General features: G+C 51.1%; 2 protein-coding genes and 1 long non-coding RNA gene across 6 annotated transcripts; 2 read left to right on the top strand and 1 right to left on the bottom strand.

Annotated features, from left to right (window-relative positions):
* The first annotated feature begins 1,178 nt into the window (after positions 1-1,178).
* basp1 (brain abundant, membrane attached signal protein 1) lies at positions 1,179-6,326 on the top strand. Of its 2 annotated transcripts, XR_005100898.1 has the most exons (3): positions 1,179-1,299; positions 4,266-5,461; positions 5,595-6,326. XR_005100898.1 is itself a non-coding variant. In XM_037276613.1 (2 exons), exon 2 carries the CDS (start codon positions 4,286-4,288, stop codon positions 4,769-4,771), a length of 486 nt encoding a protein of 161 aa, XP_037132508.1. In that variant the 5' UTR covers positions 1,179-1,299; positions 4,266-4,285; the 3' UTR covers positions 4,772-6,326. The 2 variants fall into 2 exon arrangements, 1 of the variants encoding a protein (XP_037132508.1); XM_037276613.1 differs by having other exon boundaries at positions 4,266-6,326.
* Positions 6,327-8,616: 2,290 nt separating this feature from the next.
* Positions 8,617-23,961, bottom strand: adcy8 (adenylate cyclase 8 (brain)). 3 transcript variants are annotated; one of them, XM_037275273.1, is made up of 18 exons: positions 22,564-23,961; positions 17,014-17,163; positions 16,219-16,349; positions 15,449-15,560; positions 15,246-15,373; positions 14,926-15,084; positions 14,553-14,838; positions 13,200-13,397; positions 12,402-12,502; positions 11,767-11,968; positions 11,609-11,695; positions 11,349-11,521; positions 10,887-10,965; positions 10,356-10,514; positions 10,074-10,220; positions 9,875-9,967; positions 9,686-9,797; positions 8,617-9,605 (listed from the first exon to the last, which is right to left on the bottom strand). In XM_037275273.1, exons 1-18 carry the CDS (start codon positions 23,452-23,454, stop codon positions 9,109-9,111), a joined length of 3,705 nt encoding a protein of 1,234 aa, XP_037131168.1. In that variant the 5' UTR covers positions 23,455-23,961; the 3' UTR covers positions 8,617-9,108. The 3 variants fall into 3 exon arrangements, with proteins under 3 accessions (XP_037131168.1, XP_037131167.1, XP_037131169.1); XM_037275272.1 differs by having other exon boundaries at positions 9,686-9,800; positions 22,564-23,958; XM_037275274.1 differs by lacking the exon at positions 13,200-13,397 and having other exon boundaries at positions 9,686-9,800; positions 22,564-23,952.
* On the top strand, positions 23,924-25,263 carry LOC119136667. Its single transcript, XR_005100788.1, has 2 exons — positions 23,924-24,009; positions 24,884-25,263. It is a non-coding gene; the product is annotated as an uncharacterized LOC119136667 (long non-coding RNA).
* Positions 25,264-25,656: the final 393 nt, after the last annotated feature.

Below are 25,656 nucleotides of genomic sequence, written 5' to 3'. Positions count from 1 at the left end.
TTTTAATGTTTGTTAGTATTGTACATAAAAGTCAAATCAAAACTATGTTGATAAAAATGCGAAGACACAAATAAAATGAACATAATGGCAGCATCAAGAGTTGAACTTTCTTTTTTTACGGTGATCTCTAACCAATTAGTTCGTCCATCCATCCAATTACCCCCAATGAAAGCAAAACAGGAAGCGGTAGACAAACATTTCCTGTTTGGCCTTTTAACGATGGAAGATAACAACCACAGCAGTCAAGTGCGCGACTGAGTTCAGTTCGCTTGAGTCCCACCTGCTGGAATGTCGGACGGAGGTGGGCCACCCGAGTCGGGCTCCATTTTAGGACTTCCAGAACCTGACATTCAACATTAGAGAAGACAATATAGGGAGTGACAATACAACAACTAGTTTACGACTCGTGCAAAAATGATGTGTCGATGAACATTTCAGTTCAACTGAACTGGTTGTGTCATATCAAAATTGTTGACCAGTGGGGGCATTACGGTTTTTTGGCCACCTAAAAGCTTTTGGATGGAATTCCAATCGTGGCTCCAGTTCACTTGCGAGGTTCAAGCGCAGGTTGACCTTTTTGGCCGGATAGAGCGAGAGAAAAAACAAGACGTTTTGTCTCTGCTACCATCTAGCGGTCACAGTAAGACATCACAACCTTTTATTCTTTCTGATTTCCGTGCGTGTGTGGAGCAAACGACAGGGAGCGCTAGTGCAACAGAAATCCGGTGACAGTATGCCGTTTTTTATACTTCCAATAAAGAAACTTATCGTTCATGTTTCACCAGTGCAAGCACTTCATATTTAAGGGGCCATTTTGCATTAAAATAAAGACATATGCAGATATTACCGAGCCTAATAAAAGGAGACATTCGAAAGGAAATTTTTGATTTTGGCAACACCTGACTAGGGTTAGGGTTTATTATTATTGATGAGAGAATTAAAACGTTATACTATATTCCTTATTTTTTACAAAATTATCAGTTTACAAGGTGAAATTTATCACGTTATGGCATGACAATGAGTATTTTCCGTGTGGCGTCAATAAGATTCTGTGGGATACTCCAAAATTATTACAAGTAATCATAAATTGTGATTCTGTCGTTTATTTTCTCTCGGATTCAATTCAACAGATGCACGTCTGCGGCGCGCGCAGGCAAGGGTGCGTGCGTGTGCGCGGGCTCGCGCACGCGCAGCCTCGCAGAGCTTCGCCGAGCCGAGCGCGGAGCGCGTCACGCACAAGCACGCACGCAGCAGACTAAGGAGCAGCCAAGAGCCCCGCGCACAAGTTCCGCCTACAAGGTAACGCCCGCTTTCTTCGTTCTACTCCAAAATGTTCATTCTTATTATTTTCGTCAGCATTAAAGCTGTCTTCTTTTGCGCGTTTTCACATTTGTCTTTTCTGGGCATGCGCTGCACGGCACACAAAAGATCCGTGGCCGAAACGCACGGCGGCGTGCGTGGACGTCAGAAATGGTGCCTTCATGGCATTACATTATAATAATACATCACGCATTAGGCGCTCGCTATTTCTTTCTATGTCTGTTTTATTCTCTTTTCGTTTTTCCCCTTTCCCGGAGACGAGGGAACGCGTAAAAGGGGCGTGTGCCGCGTGCTGGTGGAGTGGCGGGCACGCGCTTGTGGGAGGAATATGTTGCATCTATATGTTGCATCTATGTTGCATATCTATATATATCTATATATCTATATATCTATATATCTATATCTATATATATATATAGATATATCTATATATATATAAACGAAACAAAAAATAATTAAATACAATCATGAATATTGACATCCTCGTGCATCTTTGCCGTATTCGATGTCGTTTAGTCAGTGGGAGCGACGCGCACAAGCCAACTTTATGGTGGCTGTATAGCGGTCCTTTGTTTGCGGCGGCGCGCATGCGCAGTGCGCGCAGGGTGTGGATGGGAGCGATGCCACCTTCCCGAGCGGAGGCGGGGTGGGGGCATTTGTTACTCCAGACACACGCACGCACGCACACAAACACGCACACGCGCGCACACACGCACACACACACACACACACACAGCTCCTTCTGTAAAGATGTGATTGTTCTTGTGTGCAGGATTCTCATTGGTGTGTCTGTCTGTCAATCAACATTTGCTATAAATTAAAAATCATATCGTTCAATAATTGGCACATTTTCGCCTAAGCACTTTTTTAACATTGTGGTGCCTTGGTCAAATTTGCGTGTGTTTGGGGGGGAGGGGGCAGAAATTCGAGAGCCACCAGCGTTCGATGGCGCCAGCACACAACACCCATTGATCCATTCCGATTAATTGGACAAAAATAAGATTTTTTCTATTTGTTTGTTCTCTGAACTCAACTGGTCTCTCATGGCGCCGCCAGATCTTTTGTGCCAAACTCAAAATGGCTGCCACGTGCCGGCACTGCTCTCTCTGGTGTGCATTGGCGCTAAAGACAGCTTGCACCAGCCACACTGCCCGCAAAGGAGCTCCGAGGACATTTTGCCACATTAGTGCTGGCCCACTTGTTTCATTGTTGCCAAGTGTCTATCGACTTGCCGGCTTGCTTGCCGGCTTGCTTGTCGGCTTGTGTGCGTAAAAAAATGCCATCAACAGACGCGGCGGCGGCCATCTTAAGCGTCAGGTGGCGCGATACCAATGGAAGCGATTGCGCGTGTCTCTGAGTTGTCACAGGCCTCGGCTGGATTTGAAGCAAAATACGCCGCTCGCTTGGAAGGAATTTGTGGCCGCCGCTGGTGAGAAGGCAAACGCAAGACAAAGAGGATTTGTAATGAAATACGCCGCTTGCTTGGAAGGAATTTGTGGCTGCCGCTGGTAAGAAGGTAAACGCAAGACAAAGAAGAGTCATTGGTGCTACAGCGCCCCCTGTGGCTGCGAGCGCCATCTGTTGTGTCTTTGTTGAAAACCGCAAGTGACGGGCGTGAGGAGAAAATGATTGTGAACGATTAAACAAAAGGGAACAATAGAAATTGTTTTGTTAGCCTGCAGGGCAGGCCGCTTTGTTTGACAGTTGGGCTTTTTTTGGGGGGGCAGATTTTTCCACCTGGCGGTTTCAATATGACTGCCAAAAGAGGAGCCAGTTTACAAAAGCTTTGTAGTTTAGTTTTCCAAAGTTTGAAAGAAAAAATCAATTGTACTCTCGTCTTGAATGTCAGTTGAGAGATTTGTGTGGAGCTCAGCGATGAAGACTGAGCGAGCGACCGAGCTGCATCACGGTGACAAAGCAAAAAAGTTCATTCAGGTCAAAATTCAAGTAGAACGTGTCCGCTGGCTTGCCGACAGCCATTTTAGAGTGCCTCGTTGTTAGCCGTGAGTGTGCGCGCGTCACAGAGAAACTGAAACTGAGAAAAAAGCTGGCTAGCATGTGGGCACTTTTGTCATGCAGAGGAAGAGGCAGCACGGAGGCGGTCTGACGCTTCTGCCTGACGCCACCAATTTAATGCGCCTCGCCGTCAGGCAGAAGACCGAAGTGGAAAAATTCTCCGTTTCATGTCGGGAACACATTGTGAATGCTGTCGTCATTTTGGGAAACAAATGCTTTCATGTGCGGTATTTGTGTCAAGTCCCGGAGGGAACGCGAGTTTCTTGCTTTGATGGGATCGGAAGAAGGATGAGAAAAATGTTGCCGTGGCGACGCCAGATATGAAAGTTAACACCTCACCGGAGTTGAGCGATAACAAGGTTTGCTCGTTGCGCGCTCTATGTTGACTTTGTGCACGGGGCAATCATTAACTTCCTCCGCCAACACTCGCACTAGTCATCTCGGTCGCGGTTATTATCTTTCGTCACACTGCGACCAAAATGTACATTTACTTAAGGCTGCGTCCGATCCCACATTTATGTAGACGCGAGTGTGGGAAAAATATGAAAAGCTATGAGATTGGCTGCCCTGCAGGAAAGTGTGTCAGCCCCCCCCTTCATCTATTCGGGGTCATTTGGAGTTGAGTGCTCGTGAATCTCTCTGAATGGAGAAGCATCCTCTGAAAGCCACCGGTTGAAATGTTGCGCCAGCTGATCGGTCGCTTGGGATTTGAGCTGATTTCCAGCAGCCAATCGATAATGGCTGCGCATATTTTGCAAGATGCGGGTTGGCGACTCATTTCTACTATGTGACCCGCGCCCAAAGTGGTCTTGCCTCATCGCCGGTATATCAATTGGCAACATCTGGCATGAAGACTTTTTCAACGATGTGCGTGTGACAACCGAATGCCGTGCATTCACATTGTGGCGTTGTGCTTTTTGTGCACGCAGACGCCTGAGGTCCGTCCGTCATGGGAGGCAAACTGAGCAAGAAGAAGGGCTACAACGTCAACGACGACAAGACTAAAGAGCAAGACGCCAAGGCAGGGGAGGCGTCCGGTTCCGACGACAACCAGGTAGCCGAGAACGTCAAAGATGAGACCGCCCCTGCCGCCAAGGACGTGACGCCCACCAAGGAGGCGGCGCCGGCCGCAACCGCCGTCGCCGAGGAGCTGGAGAAAGGGACCAACGCCGAGCCTATAGCGGACGGCGAGGTCACCAAGACCCAGGAGGCTGCGCCTGAGCCCACCCCCAAGGAGGCCGCCGCCCCCGCCGTCAAAGATGAGGCCGACGCCAAAAAGACTGAGGCCCCCAAAGCTGAGGCGGACCCCAAAGCCAGCGAGACCCCCAAGGAGACCCCCAAGGAGTCGGTGGCCCCCGAAGCTCCGCCCAAAGATTCCGCCGAGGCACCAAACAAGGATCAGAGCAAAGATCAAAGCACCAACGCTCAAGATTGATTGGTGGACACCCGCGGGAAAGCCACACCCACTTTGGACAATAATGAGAATCAAGAATGACCACCGACAAACCCGCTGGAGCGACACCCGAACCCGCCCGTCATCTCATGCCGTCGCATAATCGCCTTGGCCATGCCCCCTCATTTAAAACTTTCTTAAAATGGTCCCAAAATAGTCAAAGATTTCCTAAATAGTCAGTAGCAGATTTGTATTTAAAATACATTTTTAAGATTTCTACGCTGGTTTGGAACCTTAGCTTTAGTACTCTACGCAACTCTGATCTGATTACAATCTGAGTCTGGCCTTCTTTTAATCTGGTTCAGGTCTACTTTGAGTCTGATTCCGACCTAGACTAGATAGGTTCTAATCTGGGTCTGATTTGGCACTGATCTAGGTGTAGTCTTGTTCTGATCTGGGTCTAGTCTAATTCCATTCGGGTTCTTGGGTGGTACCAACCTTTTACTCGTTTTGAAGCAGTCTGCTTCTGAATTGGTCCTGGTTTATCTAATCGTCAGGTTCTAATTTGGTAGTATGGCACTGCCGGTGGTAGGCTCTAGATTAGTCTTGGACTGCATTTGAATAATCTGGTTCTAAATTAAATCTGGTCTGTTGGGACCAGTCTGGTACTCGATTGGCACTGGTCTGGGAATAGTCTTTTTCTACATTGGTTCTACTTTGGAATGGGTCTGGGTTTAGTCCAGTTCTGGTCTTGTTTTAAATTGGGTCTGATCTAAGTATGTTCCAGTTCATGTTCTAGTCTAATTCCAGTTTGGTTCTTATCAGGTACTGGACTACTTCAACTCTGGTGCTGATCTGATTTTAGTCTGCTTCTTGACTGGACCTGGTGTGGCTTAACTCATTCACTGCCAAACCAGTTAAAATGGCTCTTTGACGTCTATAGACGTTAATGGCAGTGAATGAGTTAATTGCTACTGATCTGGTCCGGGACAAGTGTGGAAAAAGTCTGATTCAATATTTGTCCTGGTCTAGATTTTGGTGCTAGTTCGATGCTGGTATGCATAGGCTAATGTGGTTCTGAATTAGTTCTGATCTGGTTCTAGTCGCCAGAGGAAAAAAAGCAGACATCAGAACGGGGACGTCTCAAGGTTTTGGATGCCAAATTAAAATGGGGGGAAGCTTGTTTCTATGGCAACCGTGCTTGGCAACTCCTCATTCTCATAAAAGTACCGCGTGCACACGCATGTGCAGGTCGTGTACATGCATGTGTACGCGTGTGCAGTTGAAAGTTTGAGGGTACCTTGTCCTGCTCCTGAGTGAGAAAGTCTCCTCAAACTTTAGACTTCACGTCGACACGGTCGTGGCATACGTGTCATCGCGTGTTCTGGCCTTAATTTGCATGTGCGTTCCGGTCCCATCTTTTGGGTCCGTTGGGGAAAAGCTGGTGTGCGTTTCCATGCCAACCGTGTGTCTCCATCCCAGCCGGCGGTGCTCGCTCTACGTCTCCTAGAAAACAAAATACTAAGAAATTAAAGTTTCAAAGTTGTATGTTGACTTGTTGAAATTGGTGCAACAGTCGCAATAAAAAAAAAAAAAACACAAGGAACTACTAAACTGAATTCTTGTTGTTTTGTGGCTTCTGTGACATTGCAGCTCGTTCATTCACGGAGGACGTCAAATATTTGTTTCCAATTCAGCATTGCCTTGTCATTCACTCTCTTTCTGTTAGTGCTGCAGTAACTGTTAGCACTGACACCATAGTTAGTGCCGCTAGCATCATTAGCACTAATCGCATCTTTATTGTTTTAATAGCATTGTTATTGTTAACACCACTCGCAGTGTTAGGACTGATAGCATTGTTAACATCGGTAGAATTGTAGGTTAGATTTTTTTTGTTGTTGGTACAATTGTAGGTACTCATAGCATTGTTAGCATTGATACAATTGTTAGTGTCGCGAGCACTGTTAGCATTGCTAGCACTACTGTGGCAGAAGAAGCACATCTTTCATCTATGACTGCCAAGAAGCGAATTCAAACTGCGTGATTGGCCAGCCAGCACCCTGCATCGTGACCATTTGTTGCTAAGGCGACGTCTATGCCCACTTTCGCCTAGCAACAGGCGCAGATGCGAAGGAAGGAAGGATGAATGAATGGAAAGAAGATGAGGAACGTGTTGGACATTATGTAGCGTCTTCCTGAACCAGCACGCAGTCTGTTCTTTTGTCTTTTACGTTCTTCTTTTCTCGTGATTTTCTCCATCTTTTCACTTTGGCCTCCTTCCTTCCTGCACTTCATCCCTTTTCTTCTGTCACCTTCCTTCCTTCCTTCCTGTTTGAAGACACGCGAGAGCGTCAGGATTCTTCTTTGACGACTAGTCTCCATCAGCCATTTTGCAAGCGATCCGCCGTGGCCGGTGGGGCTGCTGGGCCTGTTGCCTAGCAACAGGCTGGCGCGGCCACGGCAGCTTGGTGTAAGAGATGACGCTTGATGGCGGAAATGGAAATGTAGGACGCTGGTCTCCAAGGGGAAGTCAACGCGTTAACAGTATTTTCTTGCGTGTATGCTAAGCCAACGTGTCTCCACGTAACGTCTGTCCATGCAGCAAATGTGCGAATAACATTAAGATACCTGGGGAAGGGCTTTCAGTGGGGTTGGCGTCTTCCTCCGTCCAATTGGCTAACCAGTAAGAAATTTCACCGACGCATTTTATAGCAAAGGGCAGCGGGATTATACCATGTTTGGCCAAGGCAGAGGGGGGGTTTGGCTTTGCTTGCCATTTCAACAGTATTTATCTCGGGTTATTGTCATATCATTTTTTAAAATATACATTACACACGTATTGTCATGATGTTTTTTTTATGTGACAGCGCATAGCAGGAGACGGTCGTCATGGCAACTGCCCTCCCTTTAATTTCAAATGGGCATTTCGCTACCTTGGCGCATGTCGGTTTTTTCCATCCGTGACTTTGATGCCCTCTGACCAGACCAGGGTGTAAATTCTGCGACATTCCTGAGTGGCACGTGACATCGGTAAGTGTCTCTGTTGCTATGTTTGAATTCTTCTCACTAGTGAGCTGCAGTAGCTGCAAGAAGTGAGTAATGGTCGTCTACTGACCTCTAGTGGAAGCTCAGGCGCACTGCACAAGACCGCGACGTCATCATGGAAACGTCAAGATCCTGAAACAATTAAATGACTCTTTTTCTCTTAATTTTTTCCTTGTCTGGTTTTCCTCTCCTTTCTTTCCTTTCTTCCAACAAGCTACCCTTTCCCCTTATTCTTCCCTAGTATTCCTTCCTTCCTTCCTTCCTTCCTTCCTTCCTTCCTTCCTTCCTTCCTTCCTTCCTTCCTTCCTTCCTTCCTTCCTTCCTTCCTTCCTTCCTTCCATAAAGGACAGAACACAGCACAAGGGACTGTTGTAAAAAATTAAACATTTTAATTGAGCGGTCGCATATAAAAGAAATAGAAAACAAAGATGGACAGCGTCAAGGGAAGGAGGGAGTGTCAAAGTCTGGAGGGGTTCAAGGTCACATAAAAGAGGAAGTGACAGATGACAGGAACGCCGTCTGCGGGTCCCATCCCGACAACATTCGTGAGGTCTGGCGGATCCAATGGCCTCGGCGCCACCCCCCCGTTGCATAATTACAGGAATTTTCAAACTGGAAAACTTTCCATGGGAATTGATGGCAAACAAGCAGAATTCTACTCAACAGTCCGGCTCACGTTTGCTCTTTGAGGAAGCTAACATGCTAATGTAGCTTTGGAATGTGTGAGGACGCCCGCTGCTACTTGCGCAAAAACGATGATACACTTCCAGCAGGAGGTCTCGCAACCTTCGCCTTTCTTGTTGTAGCCAAAACAACGTGAAAAGGATTCCACTTGTTACTTGTGTCTCTCGGTGCCAAACATGCTAACTCCAAGAAGGGAAGGAGGAGCCTGCATTTGAACCTTTCTTGTCATCTCCAAAAGAGGCGAGAGCCCGCATTTCAACCTGTCCCAAGCAAAACAATGTCAACACGATTAGCGACAACCGTGCTAACTACACACGGGAAGGCTGCGATAGGTGCTCAAACCTCCACCGTTGTGGTTATATGCAAAAACAAAAACAAATGTGGGTGCCTTGATTTGAACCTCCAACTTTCTGGTCGTGTGACAAGGATTCTGCTCTTGATGTCTTTTTTTTTTTTTTTTTTGAAAGGGCGAAGACGCTAACCACGCCGCAGCTCAGATTCAAAGGCCCGAGCTGAAAAGTGTGAGGCCACGCTAGCCACGCTAGCCACTCGTCCGGCCGACTGGCCCGAGCGGGCAACCTGTCGTCCAAATTCCCAGGGAAAGTTTCCGGTTCGGAATCGAGGTTTTGTTTTTGCGCCGGGCCCCTGTCTCAGGATGCATCGGTCTTGTCGGGGGCGTCGGCGTGGTGGGTGGCGCCCCCGTCGTTGGCCAGCAGCGTCCTGCGGTTGTAGTGGTGATGGTGGTGCGCCTTCATGATGGCCGAGTTGTTGTTGTCGTTGAGGATCTGCTTCTGCTTCTGCCGGTTGAGCGACTGGACCAGGCCCAGCACCACGGCGGCCAGCGAGTACTGGCCCGTCATCTTACGCGGCTGCAGGATAAGCGGGTTGGGCAGTACTCGGCCCGACAGGAAGTGCGTGCGGATTTTGCCCTCCTGCTCGCTGATGCCTTTAACGTAGATCTCACCGCGGTACTCCAAGGCGAAGCCGCGCTCCCTGAGGACGGCCGAGGTCTCCTCAGGAACTTGGATCTTCCCGCTCACGCCCGTGCTGTCCATGCGGCTGGCCAGGTTCACCGTCTTGCCCCAGATGTCGTACTGCGGCTTCTTGGCGCCGATCACGCCCGCCACCACCGAGCCCTGCGCCATGCCTGCCCGTGGAAGACGGAGGAAGGAATCAAACATCGTCAAGCACACACAGGTCAGCGAGACGGACGGCGGCCAGCGGTACCTATTCGGAGTTCAAAGTTGTTGAAGGAGTGCTTGTTGATTTCTCGGATGCTTTCGTTGAGAGCGATGGCAAAGTCGGCCAGTGCGCACAGGTGACCCCATTTGTCTTCGCACTGCTGTCGACACACCGGCGCGACGCGCGTCAGCCGATCGCATTCGACAACAGCCGCTACAACATCACCGCGCTCACCTGCTTCTCGGGAGACAAGCCTGATACCGCCATGTATGTGCTGCCGATGGTTTTGATCTTCTCGATGTCCTGGAAGCGTTCCTCGCCCAGTAACTACACACATCAACACATTGCACACGTCAACACGCGCACATGCACACGCACAACATTCCTCAACAACCAGCATCGACATATGCGCACACACAAAAAGACGAACTACCTCATCGAAGTCTGCGATGATCTCGTTGAGCAGTCGCAGACACTCAACTCCCTGGTTGTTCATCTCCGTCTGCGAGTAGAAGTCGGCGAATCCCGGAATGGACGCGAACATCACGCCCACCGAGTCGTACGACTGGGAGTACAACTCCTGCGGGCACGCCAGCAACACGGCCAGAAAGAAATGCGGGTGGGTCGTTAGAGTCCAGTCAAGGCGCAGTTGCGCACTTCCGCCAGCGGAGGGCAGTGTTGCCAAGCAGAACACTTGAGCGGCCAGCCTCCCCACCTCGTTGTCGCGCTCCTTCTCCAGGAAGTGTCGGGCCACGTGGCTGGGCAGGATGTTCCTCAGCATGTTCTCGTTGTGCTCCCGCAGCTCCTTCATCTCGTTGATTTCTTCTTTGGCCTGGACGCGCCACAAGAAGTCCAGTCGCGCCGTGTACTCCAGCTGCTCCGCAAACACACGCAAGCGGGTGAAGGTCAAAGACAGGCTCAGAAATCAAAGAAAAATGAAGGGAAAAAAATGCATGCAACTAAAGTAACACTTTCAAATAAAAAGAAACAAAACATAAGAAAAAAAAAGAAAAGAAAGAAAGCCGAGCCAAAGCCGTTTCCGTGACAACAACAAGCGCCAAAGCCTCGGAGGAAGTCCTCTGACTGGTCTCTTGCGTGGACTGCTTAGCTCCTTTGATTGACCGGCGGTGACCATTCCGAAACGGACTGTCCGTTAGTCCGCAGCAAAACAGATTTCTTTCCAGTTTTTGGCAACGCAAAATAAAGTTCCAGGGTCACAGGTTGTGCATGTGTGCATGTTTCTAACCTGCTGTCCGTGGTAGAAGACGGCTAGGAGGAACATGGCCATGAGAAGTAGCGACGTCTCCTTGGTGCCCAGGAAGTTCCTAAAACCATCATCATCATTGTCATTAGCATCATTATTTTGCAGCAAGATCTTTTCTTTTGTGCCTTCCCGGGAGCGGGTCAAGCAGAGCGTTTCCACGGAAACCGCAGCCGCACTGAGCGGTTGCCAAGGTGAAGGTCAGCTCAGGCACGAGCTGCGGCCTGCGACATCCAACTAGCGAGCGTGACAAAGGGGAACACTTGGCGTTGTTCGCATATAAATCACTCGCTCATTTTCATCATGGCCCATTTTGGCGCTTTGATGCGTGCCGCAAACAGACTAGTTCACAAAGGCACAAATAGACCCAAAAACCAGACCAAAACAAAACTTGTTCTGGATGATGTCGTTGCCATGTCATTTACGGCGGTTGGTGTGTGCGCTCACGCCGCGTTTCGGTGGGTGGCATCGTAGCGCACAAAGAGCGCTGAGTAGAAGGCTTCGGTGAGCAGCGAGTAGACGGCCACCATCAGCAGCAGCACGGCCAGCTTGAGAAGCGAGTTGAGGCGCAGGAACACGGCGCACGTCACCATGGCCAGCACGCCAGTGAACACAAAGTACTGCACACGCAAAGAGCACAACAACGACTTATGGCAGGATGGCGGCGGGGCATCATGGCGCGGCGGCGGGTGCGAGGGCACGCGTACCTCCGGGTAGAAGCAGATATCAGCCACGGCGTCGGAGCGGCCCAAGGTGTCGTTCCCGGAGGCCGACTCGTGTGAGTCGCACCACAGCTGCCGTGCGGACAAATGTCAGCCTGCGAGCGGGCCAGCAGCGGGCGGCGCCCTTTGGAACGGCAACTCACCATGTTGATCATGGCCGCCAGGAAGTTGATGAGGATGGAGAGAAAGATGACCACGTTGCGTGCTGCGTACGTCTCGTTAATCCAACAGCAGGCCCGGCGCAGGACCAGCGGCAAACACTTGTAGTCCTCGGCCGTGGTGGCCAGGACCAGACACGAGTGCAGCAGGATCAGGACCGACAGCTGCACCGCCATCGGCACCATCCTGCGGCGGGCGGCCACGTCACATATGGAGGCGCTGGCGAGATTGCCGTCGTTACGCAACTAAGTTGGCGACGAGCTCGGGGTTGCCGTGACTAAAGTAGTCACTGCGGCGCTCGACGAGGTCTGCTCTTTGCTGATATGGCGGCTAAAAATCAGAGCTCACTTTGATGCGAGCGGTGTGATCAACGATCCGTCGGTTGGCAAGACTCTGCAAGTCGGAAACTCGCTTTGACAGAATTTGGCTGGGTTTCACAATATAGTGACAAAGTGTCATTGAGTAGCATTTTCATTTTCACATAGTGCGTGACTATCTGACTCAGTTTGAGCACGTAAGCTAGCTTAGCTAGCAGTCGGTTTTCACACCGTGAGCAGTGCAACATTCCAGCTTGTGTTTCTTTTTTTGGGGGGGGGTCAATGTGGACGAGGTCTTTCACCTGGAAGAGGGCAGCAGACTTTGTATGGTGGTGATGAAAAGGAGCACGATGAAGGCGCAAACCAGGTTGGACTTGAAAACTTCATCCCTCATCTGCGAGTACTTGAGCAGCAAGGAAGAAAAAAAGGGAGCGATACAAGATGTTGAGTGCGAGACGGGAAACGCACTCGGGCACGCTGGAACAACAACGTAACACATCAAACATGCTAGCATGCCACAATTCAAACGGCACAAACCTTGACAGAGAGAGAGAGACAGAGAGAGAGAGAGATGGGAGAGAGAGAGACAGGAGAGAGAGACAGGAGCGACAGGTGGGGTTGTCAGGCTCGCTGCTAGCTGCTAACGGTTGGCCACTAGCTGTCGGCCGCTAGTTGTTAGCCAATCCCGCCGGGTGCTAATGATCACAACTCGGCTGCTAAGTTAAACCTGATAAGAGAATGAGTTCTCACTGTTAAACCAGGATATCGGAAATAGATTTGATCTAGTCAGTAAATTCGTAGCTATGTTTGATATGTTGAGTCAATTAGCAGCTCTGTTCCATATGGCGCGTCAATTAGCAGGCTAGCTATGCCACAGTCGATACACGAGCAGATAGTTTGGATATACAGGGGGTCCTCGGTTTACGATGTTCTTATGTATGCAAAATTAGAAGGGAAAAGGAATTTTTGTGTAATTTGGCATTGTCGTGCGTGTTTTTGCAAGGAGGGAGGGAAACGCCCAAAAGGAAGAAAAAGACTGAAAGAAGAGGAAAAATACAAAGCAAAGCAAAGACGGCGTCTCCGAGGCCCGGTCTGGCTACCTTGCGTTCCAGGCCGGAGTCTTTAAACATCAGCGAGAACGCTTTGATATGCTCTCTCCTCAACTTATCGCCACTCCGCAAGTCGATGGCGCTCTCTATTCGCTCGTTAATTTCCTCAGGACCGGAGTGGACATGCAAAGCTTGTGCGAGATGGTTTGGAAGCAGATTTATCGAATTTCTCGTTAGGGCGGCCAGAGTCTAGGGGGGAAAGCACATGCACATACAATGAACGGGATGTGGTTGCCGTTGCCATTGCGGCTGCCCCTCCTTCTTACCTCCCCACTCATATCGGCATAAACACAAAAAATACACAAAAAAAGAAAGAGACAAACAGGAGAAGAAGGAAGAGCAAAATGCAACGTGTCGTTCGGATTTTCATTCCAGACGTGCACAAAAGAAAATGAAACAAAGGTCTTTCTGCCACAGAATAGCAAACGAAACCACAGTGGTGGCTCGAGATACAAGGTTGGGTGAGAACGCTTGTATCTCAGATCATCTCTTCCAATGGAAATGAATGGAAATGCCTTTAATCCGTTCCAGCCCAACCATGACAATAAACAAGAAACATTTACATACGTATGGCACAAAATGCGTGAGTGAAAATGTGCGAGCGGCCACGCCGGGCCCGGCGCGGCGTGGCACGCGGCTCTCCAAGCAGAGTGCCCCTTCAAGCGCAGACGTGCACTCCAAACGGAGAAGTGCTCTTCACGCCTAGTTGACATGGAAGAACGAGCCTCTCGTGCTATATTTAAGCGTGCCTCAAGAAAGTGCATTTTAACAATACGCGCAGAAACACACAGGCGGGCCGTCACGTGCGAGGCGCCGCCGTAATAGTGATGAATTAAGCATCCGACGCGTTGGGTCGCGCTAAGGTCGGTTGGCGAGAGAGTGGCTAGAGCAGGAAACGAGCTCGGGAGAGGTTGTGGAGCGAGTGGTGCCCAAGCGACAACATGAAAGACGCTTCAGAAGCCCCGCGAGGATCCTTTCATATGCACGCGCAGCCGTGCGGGGAAAGAAGGGGCGCTTTTTCAAGAAATCACCACATCAAACGGCTGTGAAGGAGCCGCAACGGCTCACCGCAGGTCACCAGGCTCAATGCTTCCCGTGGCGAGGAAATACCATTCTGCTCTTGGCGCCATCGAAGCTCGTCAGCATCGCACCCTGCATGCGAAGGATGTTTTGGAGAATATACGAGGTGTGGAGCTGTTTTCCCAAAACAACGTTTACACGCACAGCACAGCACAGCAGGCGTTGCCGCGGCGAGAAAAAGCTTCCCGCATTCATGACCATGGCAACAGTGTCCTTGCAGCACAGGTGAGACGTAAAGAAAGCATGCCAGGCGGGCGCACTCACATTCTGCTTGCCCACGATGTTGTCGAAGGGCAGCTCGGGGCTCCAGGACGCCTCGTTGAAGGTGGCGGAGCTGGCGCGACGGTCGGTGCCACTGCCGCCGCCGCCGCCACTGGCTTCCTTCATAATGTCCTCGGGGAGGGCCAGCAGGCTGTCTTCGGGCTGCTTGATGAGGTACGTCTCGATGTTGTGCCGGCGCAGGAAGTCGTTGCGGTCCTTGCCGTGGCCTGCCTCCACCTCATAGTCGCCGTTTAGGCAGTCCAGTGCCGCTTTGGAGATGTGGATGCGCCTGCGGGCGGGGGAGGACGGATGTGTGGCAAGGACGGACGTGCGGTGGACATGCGGTGGACGTGCGGCGGCCGTGCAGCGTCCTCACCCCGGGATGCCTCCGGACTCCAGCTTGTTGGCGATGTCAACGTCCCACGACCAGACGTCAAACTGCCACTTCCTGAGGCCCAGCACGCCGCACAGGACTGAGCCCGAGTGGATCCCGATGCGCATGTCGATGTCGTGCTTGGTGCGTGAGCGCACGTATCTGACAAGGAGCCGTCGACGCACAAAACAAAAACACCTGGACTCAGACAAACGCATATTGTGCACGCGTAGGACGACCTCCCGCCCATTTGGTCATGGTTCTTCACGTAGTTTGCTGTTCACCGACTTATGTGGACAAGAAGAACCCCCGGATGCGCTCACCTGATGGTTTTGATCATGCTGAGGCCCATCTCGACGCAGCAGTGGGCATGGTCCTGCCGCGGCTCAGGAAGGCCCGACACGCAGTAGTAACAATCTCCCAGGATCTTGATTCGCAGGCAGTGATGTTCCTGCAAGCACATCCCGACCTCCTCAGCCTTCGCCGCAGGCAACGTGGCGGCCACACGCGAGAGCGCTGTGCTCACATGCGCCAGGCGGTCAAAGCGTGCGAAAAGCTCATTCAACATCCGCACCAGCTCCTGAGCCGACAGCGTCGTGGAAAGATTTGTGAATCCTTTGACGTCTGCGAAAAGAATGCTGGATAAAACACGGAAACGTCACTTTGCGGGTTGGCCTTGGACACAGCTTGGACTTTCCACATCAACGACAACACAAGCGGTGACCCACAACGTTCGTTAAGGGCCCGTCTCACTGGCCCGTAGACCTGAAGGCGACCCGAAGGCTACCCGAAGGCGACCTGAAGGCGACCTGAAGGTGACCTGAGGCGACCTGAAGGTAACCTGAGGCGACCTCCCCGGCAACCCAGGCAGCTTCCAGAGACCGGCATTTTCAGGTTGCCATGATAAATCTGAACCTTTTGAAGGCTTTTTCCAAGTTCCCAAAAGGTCTCTTAGATGTCAACGAGTCTCTGTAAATTGGGGGGGGGGGGGGGAGTCTCCACAAGTTTCCAGGGACATCTCCGAGACTTGCCAAATGAGACAGAGGAGAAATTGCAAAGAAATCTCTGCCACAAGACTGCGTGACTTTTTCAAGTGTCCAGCAGGTCTCTAAGACAACATTGTCGCATTCACCTTGAGGTCGCCGCAACAGTTCTATGACTTCTGTGCAATGACTTCACGCCGACTCGCGAGCCTATTGGTCTCGAGGAGTTGTCTTGCTCGTAATATTTTAGTCGCCTGATGTCTCCGCCGGTGACACGGACCCTTTGGACCCTTTGGCGCCCACTGAGTCTGACCTGACGTTCTCGTAGCGGTGGATGTAGATCCGATGGAACTGATGTTGAAGGTGCTCGTCCTCCTCGTTGGTCATGTCGTTGATCATTTCCAGAACCACAAAGCGAGGTAGGACGGACAGAACCAGACGCTCCTGGGGAGGCAAAGGCCACATTTGTCAGGGAACGACTTCTCAAAGACGCCAGAACACAAATTGTTCACCAAAGTCCATTTTGTGGCCGTTGTTTTGAGATCTGAATTCACGGAACTGTTGGGTTCAGTTGATGAACACATTAGATTCTGAACTTTTAAGTCCAGTCAATGACCAAGTTGGATGGAAATATCATCAAGTTCATGACCACCCTGTGTTTGAACTTTTGAGACTGGTTTATCTGAAAGATGTGAAGGACTGGATCTCGATCCGAGCTTTTAAGTGTGCAGCCACCACAACATTGGATCTGGAGCTCATTTTGAGGACCAGGACAATGAAAGCGGAATGACTTTGATCTCCTCTGCACACAATGATAGAGCCACGCCCCCTCTTTCCATTTCAGCCGTGGCCCCGAGGCTTGCTGGAAACAAGATGCCAGAAAAGCTTTCCACTCTTCACCCAGCCTGCACTCGATGGCGTAAACAAACACCACTTGCTCGGCCAACGCGCGACAGCAGATCGATGCGGCGGCCGCCTTTGCCTCCCTCCCGTCAGCGGGCTCATTCGTCGCAAATGCCGTCAACACACATCCGTCAATCACTACAAAGTGTCGCATTACATCAGACAATGTGGAGGTCTCGCTGTATATCTGTAGATAAGCACTAACCTGTCTCTGATTCTCCGTCTCCAGACGCAGCCTGGCCTCGATGCAGCGTCGCGTTTCCAGGAAGGCCTGTCGCTGGGCGCGGTCCGACAGGTAGCTGATGAAGATCCCGGCCGTGTTCATACACATGAACAGAACCGTCTGGGCCGCCACCTGCCAACAACAAAATAGCTCAGTACGCTCGACCTCACTGCGATTGAACGTTGCAACGTACATGACACCCCATCCCGCTTTTGGCTTTTTTGCGGCTGACCAAATGTTTACTTTGACCTTTCGGCACCATTTAGAGTCTTTACGTTGTTTGTTCAACACGCTGGCCAACGGGTCACATGACACACGGCCTGCCCCCGCTCCACTCTTTGAGGGCAGAGATGATGTAACGCAACGCAAACAGCCACTGTCACAAACACGTACACGCTCCCGAGGGTAATTAGCACGGTAGACAAGTGTGGGCAGGCCTTTCTCTCCTTTTGATGCCAAAGGTCGACCAGGACGCCTTGGTTGGCCCACAAGAGACACACGGCAGGCACACACACCACCTGCCCCCCGACCGACTCATCTGGAAAGTTGTCCGATGCCAACGCCTCAAATTCTTGTTCAAGCATCAAGTCGGAAAGGCGCGAGGCGGAAAAGTCAACCGAGTCCACCACAAAACAGATCACGCAACATTTTGGCTCTGATGATGTGAAATTGTCAAGGTAGCCTACGGAGCTATTTTCAAATAAGCTTTTTCGTCCTCTGACGACCACCAGCGCTCCAACACTCGCGTTCCAAATGGAGAATGGCGGAACTGCACGTCGAGTTCACTTCAAATCTTCAAGCGTTTGTCTCACTTGTGCCTTTTAAGAGCTTTGACACTTGAGCTGCGTGTCGCCAATTGGCTGAGTTGCAGTCTGGAGTCTTTCTTTCACGCTCGCACGCCGTGTGGGAGGATGAGAGGCGTCAGAACGGGCTCTGGGGCTGCAAGATGGCCGCACGCACACACACACGCGCACCCATTATGGCATGCCACTGTGTTATTGCCAATCTTTCCCAGGAGGCCATCAGCACTGATTCAATTTCTCGGCTGCGGCTCGAGAGGTCCAGATACCCGAGGCCAAGGCGCGCACGCACGCAAATTAAAAAGCTGCCACGTTTTGTTCTGGAAGATGCCAAAGCTTTGTAACGAGGAGAGAAGAAGTTCACAAGGGCACGTCGCACATGTCAGCACGTCAGCACATGCCTACATTTTATTTATAGGTTTTTATTTTTTTTCATGGCAATAATTGTGGACTGTTTTTACGGCCTGAGCAATTTGGATTTGTTTTTTAAAGTTTATGCCAATTCGGATGTTTGGCAGAATAACATTTTCATCAGCCATTGACGGAAAAAAATGTCAAGTAAATGTGAGCAGAAAATAAGCATTTGCATATGCAGGGACAAGACGTTGGCACAACTTGATAATGGAGGGAGAGAGCGAGCGAAAATCAGCTCACTAAGCCCCTCGCTGTATTTTCTTTCTTACTGTGTGTTTTCATCAAACATCATCAGGATGATCCAGACTGACCCGGACCACATCACCATGGCAACAGCGCACATACGGGGGCTCCTCAGACATCGGAGCCGCAGACACGCAACACGGCTCCCATTCTGCCGTCATCCACAACGGTCACTTTAAAGGCCGATGAGTTGCCGCAATCGCGAGGCACTCTTTGCGGATGATAAAGAATGCATGCCTTTTTGAGATTCTTCGAAAATGTGTCACGAGCTGACAGGTGCCACTTGTGAATGTGGCAAAACGGGGACATGGAGCACTTTGGTCGCCACGCGCAGTGGCGGCAGGCGACGCCCACGCAGACAAGCTGGCGGCAATGAGGAGGCAAATCGACCGGTTGCCCAATATGTTGCCCGACAGATGGACGCTTTGGGATTGGAACACGAGACGCGACGTTCCCATCGTCTTTGCTGGCCTACGACTGGGCAATTTTGTCCCCATTTTTCCCTACTTCCAGTTCAAGTCCCGATAAAATTTTGGCCTGCTTTTAATGGTTGCGCACCTGCCCTTCCCCCGCCTGACCTATTCCAGCAGGAGCGATGTAAACATGTTAGCTGGCGGCTCGCCGCGAGGATCCCCGAGGAGACGGCAGCCGGCGGGAGAAGAGCAATCGTGAAATGTAATCACTGACGGACTCGCGTCCCCGGAGACGACGCGGCGCACCGCTCCAAAGCAGGAATAGAAAAACGGCAGACACGACGAGCCGCTAATGGATTCGATTGGGTGCCTTTCAGCGGTTTTATGGGAGGGAAGGACAGCCCCCCCCCAAAAGACGATTAACTCCTCGAGTGCCGGCCATTTTCAGCATTTGGACGGATCTCAGCACATTGTGTATAGCGACAATATCAAACCTCTTGCACTTTGGACGAGATTCTCGTTTTGGGCGTTCCTCAGGACTCACAGAGCGCTTATTGCGCTTAAAATGCAGACTCGGAAAAGTTCTTAGGAAGCAGCTGTGGCTGATCCGGGATCAGATCAGAAAGCGTCGCAATTCAAACGGGAGCGAGGCACTGAGCCGTAATTCAGGATTATCTTTGGTGCACTCGCGAGGTGAACGACTTTGAAGAGGCGCCCGCCTGCCTTTTCATGCCGAAACCCGCCATCGCCTCTTTGGACCCAAAAGCTCCTTAGTCTGCACAATTCGGGCCTGAATTGCTGTCACACACAGTCCGGACACAAATGCTTTGCTGCAAAGCGCTGGAATTTAGCATGCTAGCATGCGGTCCGGGTAGATGCGAGCCTTCCGAAGGCCTTCGGTGGGCCTTCGGTGGGCGACGACCTGCTGTTTTGCCGCATTTCAAAGAGATAAGCGTAATCCCGTCCGTAATCTCATTAAATGCTGACCCGAACGGGCGCTATGAATAGATTACTTGAGGGAGATAATCCCAACTGAAATCACGCTCAAAGTGGAGGATGAACACAAATCAAGACGGAAGCTTCCTGTGCGCCGTCGCCAGCGGGGGGCGCCCATGCCAGCCGCATGCGCATGCATCTTGTTCACCGAGTCTCGTGGCTCCAAGGAAGCCATCGACGGTCAGGCCGCGCCAAGATGCAAGCCTCGTTACGGAATGCCAAAAGAGCGCTTTTCCAAACGCCTCGGAACTTTTGCGGCAAAATTATCCGGCGAGACGCAGACGCTAGCAACTGCTCCCGCCGCAGTGCTGCCTAATTAAAAAGGCGGCAGGGAGTGCATTTTGGGAGTGACAGTTCGACAAAATTAATCTCAAATCGGCACCGTTTTCAGAATGTAACAAATTCATTTTTCGAAGGAAGGAGCCAAAGACAATGAAGGCTGCTCCGCTGGCTTTTTTAGGGGCTTTAATGGCTTGTCCCCACGGCAGCTTTTGACACAAACGGGAAGCAACTAGAATGAGAGTTTGCAATCAATTCATGAGCATTAGCATGAATTAATCAACGTAATAATGGAAGGTTGGGGGAGAGGCGGATTATTTCTCTGCGTCGTGTCCTGATTGTGGTGAATCGCTAACAGCTTTTTTTTTTGCAGCCATTTTTAGACGCGGCCGCGAGGTCACGGCGTGCGCTAAAAGCTTCATGAAACATTTAGCGCGGCCGAGTGCACGTCTGATTACGGGAGGCGCCGCCGGATTCCCGGCGACCGATCCTTCGTGCCAGGCGAGCGAGGTCAAATATCAGCACGGTGTCGCACTACATGACGGCAACATGAGCGCTTTTGTGTGCACGCAGTTAGAAATACAGCGGCGCACTGGGGCACGCCCACACGAGCCTTTGCCCCCAAATTCAATTTCTTTCAATTTTCCCATTAGAGAAAACCACAAATGACAATAACAGTAAACCGTCCAAGTCCTCTAAGGTCAGCGTCTGACTCATGAAAACAAAGAGGTTCTGTTTTGCGTTTCATTAAAGGCACCAATCGGCACATCCGTGGAGGCAAATGTTTGTCCGTGTTAACTGCAATGTGATTTTCTGTGTTCCAAGTAGAAGCATGACAGGATTTGCTAAATGGGAGCAAGTTGGGGTCGTGTCACTATGCTTTTTCTATGAGGCATCATTGCAAGTGTGAAAGGAAAAAAAGGGTCACCGGTCGTTCGCGGCTCATGATGCACCCCACAAAGTCATCTTGCCACGTTGGCACCCCTATAAAAAAAAAAAGAGAACGCGTCTTTGCAACGCTTGCCTGATGTAACCCCCTCTTCCCTCGCCTCATCATTTTCCCCTTTTATCTCCACGCCACAGCCACCGCTTCAGGTAAGCCGAGTTTGACCTTGAAAAAAAAGACGCTGCGGCGGCTAATGGCGCGGCTTGCTCGGGGTTTGTGTGGGAATGCACGTGGTTGTATGCGCGAGAGTGATATGCACCGCTATTGACTTTCTAATTGCTGCCACTTCACTCAGAAGCCCTCCAAGACTGCATTGTGTATTTTGAAAGCACTGCTCTCCACCACCGCTAATTGCAAGCAAGAGTCGCACACCTTGTGTGCAATGCCACATTGGGCCACAACAAGGCAGGTGGCAGCACCGAGCTCAATGGGAACACACTTTGAATTCGCTCAAAATGAGTTTCGCTAGCAGCCCTGAATAAGCCAAACATCTACAACGACGTCACTTAGCCCGTCAAGGACTTTTGCCATTTTATGTTGGCGTCAAACACAGCCGTATCACAAGACAACAACGACTAAACAGCATGAAGCACGCACGCCCGGCCTCTCATTTGGGAATGGCGCCAGTGACTCCTCTTTCAAAAGTGATGTTAGACAAGCCCAGAAGCGCCGCCAAACACTACCTTAAAAAACAGCACCCCTTGATATGTGGCAAAAATGTGCAAAAAAAGCTCAGACCGAATTGAAACCATCTTGCAGCCCAGAATGTTTGCGATCCCGAGCGGCTGTGGAAAGCTTCCCTCGGGACAAAAAGTGGCTCGACGCAATTTTGCTGCCTTGTGACGCAAATTGAATCTAATCTAAAAAAAAAAAGTGCCCATGAATAACGAGCGATTGTCAAAGCGTAATCTCAACAGCTTGAAGGTGGGGGCGCTTCCGGCTTCTTATTGTTTCCAGAGAATATCAGAGCGTGGCTGCTTTGAAGAAAAAACGAACAGGCCGGGGACAGGCGCTCGAGACGACGTATGCCTAACGCTCGGGAAGCTTCAACTGCATGGAGATGGAACGTCCAGCCACCTAAAGCTGACGTGACATTTGGTATCAAATTTGTCTTTGAAGGAAACATGGAAATGGGCAGAAAGGGCTCCAAATGTCCAATTCCAAGCAAATGTTTTTATTTTTCAAAACATTCAAAGGACTCAAATGAACCGGCCGCTTGGATTTCAAAACCGGCAGGTACATCTGTCTCCCGCCTTTCTGCCGACCTCTGAGCGACCTCGTCATGAGATTAACGCTGGCGACTGTGAAGAAACTCAGCTCATCTGACCCCTGACCTTTGATGCGGTCATCCTGAACCCAACAAAAGCAAGTTGACTTGGCACAAGGGAGGGAACAAGCCACCTCAAGCATACAAGCCAAACGGTGCAGAGCGAGGACCCACTTGGTTGTCGGAGAGCGGCGCTTCTCGGGATAGCAGCAGCCTGACGAGGAGGTGCAGGGCGGACGCAGAGAGCCCGGCCAGGATGGCCCAGGCCAGGGGCAGCGGCAGCATGCCATAGGTGGCGAAGAGCGCAAAGAGCACGTAGCCCACGCCGTCGCCCAGCAGGCCGTAGCCCAGGCCGGCGGCCAAGATCTGCGTGGCCATGGCCACCCAGGTGACGGCGCCGCTGTACTGCAGGTAGCCATGCGAGGTGGCGTCCTTGCGCACGGCCACCAGGGTGCAGACCACCACCTCCACGCCAGCAAAAAATCCCAGCAGCGCCCCCTTGACTGGGTCCACGGGCACCGAGGCCAGGGCCAGGTGCAGCGCCAGTAGCGTCAGCTTGGTCACCACGTCCAGGATGTTCATGACCACCAGCGACTTGCGCCGCTGGCCCAGGAAGTAGCGCTGGTACAGGCGCTCCAGGTCGCGCGACTTGAAGGCGTTGCGCAGCGTGGGGAAGATCACGCCGCGATACGTGTAGCCCCAGTTGAGGAAGAAGTCCGAGTTGGTGGGCACGCAGTCCATCTGCAGGAAGCCCAGGTCGCTGCTGGCCCGCTCGGGGAACACCTTGGTGCCGCCGTTGTTGTGCTGGCGCTCGCCCACGGCTGAGCCCGCAGCCGAACCCGAGCCGCCCAGCGAGCCGCCCAGCGAGGTCCTGCCGGCCGACTGCCTGCGCGTCTCCGGCCGCTCAGGCTCGCCAGCGCCGCCCTGCTCGTGGATGAAGCGCTGCTCGGTGATGTGGCGGACCGCGTTCTGCCACAGCAACCGCTTGCCGCCGACGCTCAGCGTGCGGTTGGCGGTGTACGGCTCCTCGCTGGCGCTCGAACAGCGGACCTCGGACAGCTCCATGCCAGCGCGTGGGCCAGTTACCTGAGCGCCTCGGCGGGGAACACGTCCTGGGATGCGCAAGGAACCGGGGGTGCGGGGCTGCGAGGAGGAGGAGGAGGCTGCTGCTGCTGCTGCTGCTGCTGCTGCTGCTGCTGCTGGCGGTGGCAGTGCGAGGCGGCTGCAGCGTCGCGGGGGGAGCTCGTCATCATCCTCATCCTCGGCTCAGAAAGCCGCGCAAGGGCGACAAACGTGGATTAGGCACGCGGATTAGCTCCGCGCGCGGACGCATCCGTGCGGCGCCTTGAAAACGCACAGCTGGAGCCTCGCTCAAAACATCCACACTCGTTTGCCTTCACTTCTCCCGGATTTGTTGGCGTCTTGATGGCTGCACGCCACTGACTGACGCTGGAGGGCGAGTGAGCGGAAAGCCTTCCTCCTCCTTGTCTTCGGTCCACGCAGCGGACACGACACAACACCTGCTTGCTTTAGCGGGGGGAGGATCCAGCTCGACTCTCTTTTCTGCTTCCACCAAAGGCTGATCAAAACACACCTCCGTCCTTCTTCCTCTCTTCTCAAGTGAGGTCAGCGTGTGACGTCATAGATGTCGCTGTCCACGCAGCACCCTCCATTTGGCATGATTAACATTTGAAATAGCGTGCATGCACACACAAAACGTGCGCTTGAAATGATCTTGCTGTTTGACCTTGAGGACCAGTTTGTCAAATCGTCATGGATAACATTCAGCTTTCCGCTAAATTCCCAAGAAATCAGGTCAACTGCGTTTTCAGGTGCAATTTCAATTGTGAAAATTAGGGTCGGATTATTTTTGGCCACTCAAATGTGTCCGAAACTTCCATCCATCCATTTTCTGTACGGATTTCTAAAACAGTTTCGACATCAAAATGGTTCTTGTGTTTTTTTTTTTAAGAGGTGTCAAAAATAATTGATGAGTTGACAACAAATCGATTATCAAATTTATCACCTTGTATTGTAATAATCAAGAGCCGTTTGGAGCACCGGAGTCAAACTCAAGGCCTGGGGGCCAGATACGGCCCGCCACATCATCTTATGTGGCCCGCAAAGACAAATTGCGCATTGAATTCATGTCTCAATACGAAAATTGCAAATCATCTTCATTTTTAAAAAACATATTTTTAAAATATTTGAACAGTTTATACTAGTCTCTGATTTGAAAACTAGTTATTCATCAGTTTGTTTTGAAGCTTATACTGAATATGAGGCGTTATATACATTTATTTGGGTTGACAGTCATAATGACCCACTGAAGGAAACTATGACTACGATCTAGCCCGTGACAAAAATTTGTTTGACACCCCTGGTTTAGAGCCATTTAAAACTAAAGATTGTTCAAATCTTTTCATCTCAAAAGTTCATTCTTCATAAAAGCAAATTTATCTTCTGTGACAGCCCTCTTGTCTTTGTTGTGCAGGTCGACAGTCCAAATGCCTCTCTGAGTATTTTGAGGTCTCATCAGAACTAATTTCTGGCCCACTTTTTCTCCTTGGCAGAGCAAAATGGGGCCAAGGCCTGTCAGCGATGAGACAAGATGCGACGATTCTCTCGTAAACCTTGAGGAGCCCCCGCCCCCACTTTGACTCACGCATGCCCGGCGGCGTCGGGGAGGAAAGTTGCCTCATTGCTATTCTGTCTATTTTTATTCGCCTTCTGCGTGGCTTTGCTTCTGCAGAGTTCGTCTAGTGCCCCCCCCTCCAAAAGGAAAAGCGCCGATTTGATCCAGCGCATCTCGGTTGCAAGTAGGCCATCAGATGGCATGCATGAGGTGAGCCACACACGCATCTCCTCAAACGTGCAGCGTGACCAAGCTGGCAAAATGTGGGCCTCTTATTTTCTTCCCCCAGTTGACTTACTTTCCTACCTACCTACCTTTCCTCCTTCAGGCTACATGCATATTGTGAGATTTTTGTGTCACGAAACTCACGTGACTTATGTGACTGCTATCGCTCCTGTGCCGTCGGACCACAACGAAAAGAGCCATCGTCATCTTGACACTGACTGCGACAGACTGCGACATTGTTGACTGTCATGCTGCTCAGCTACTGCTCCCTCCCTGAGACATACGAGCCAGTGACGCAGAGACTTTAGCTAAGACGCAGACCGGAACGCTAAAGAACAAAATTCCTGTGCAGCACAGTTGAAGTATGTGCAGCAGCACAGAGGATCATTTGTTTTCTCAGCCATTCA

The sequence above is a fragment of the Syngnathus acus genome, chromosome 17, assembly GCF_901709675.1.
Source record: "Syngnathus acus chromosome 17, fSynAcu1.2, whole genome shotgun sequence".
Taxonomy (NCBI): Eukaryota; Metazoa; Chordata; class Actinopteri; order Syngnathiformes; family Syngnathidae; genus Syngnathus; species Syngnathus acus.
Note: the sequence above shows the minus strand (reverse complement) of the source record. Positions and strands in the feature narration are given on the sequence as shown.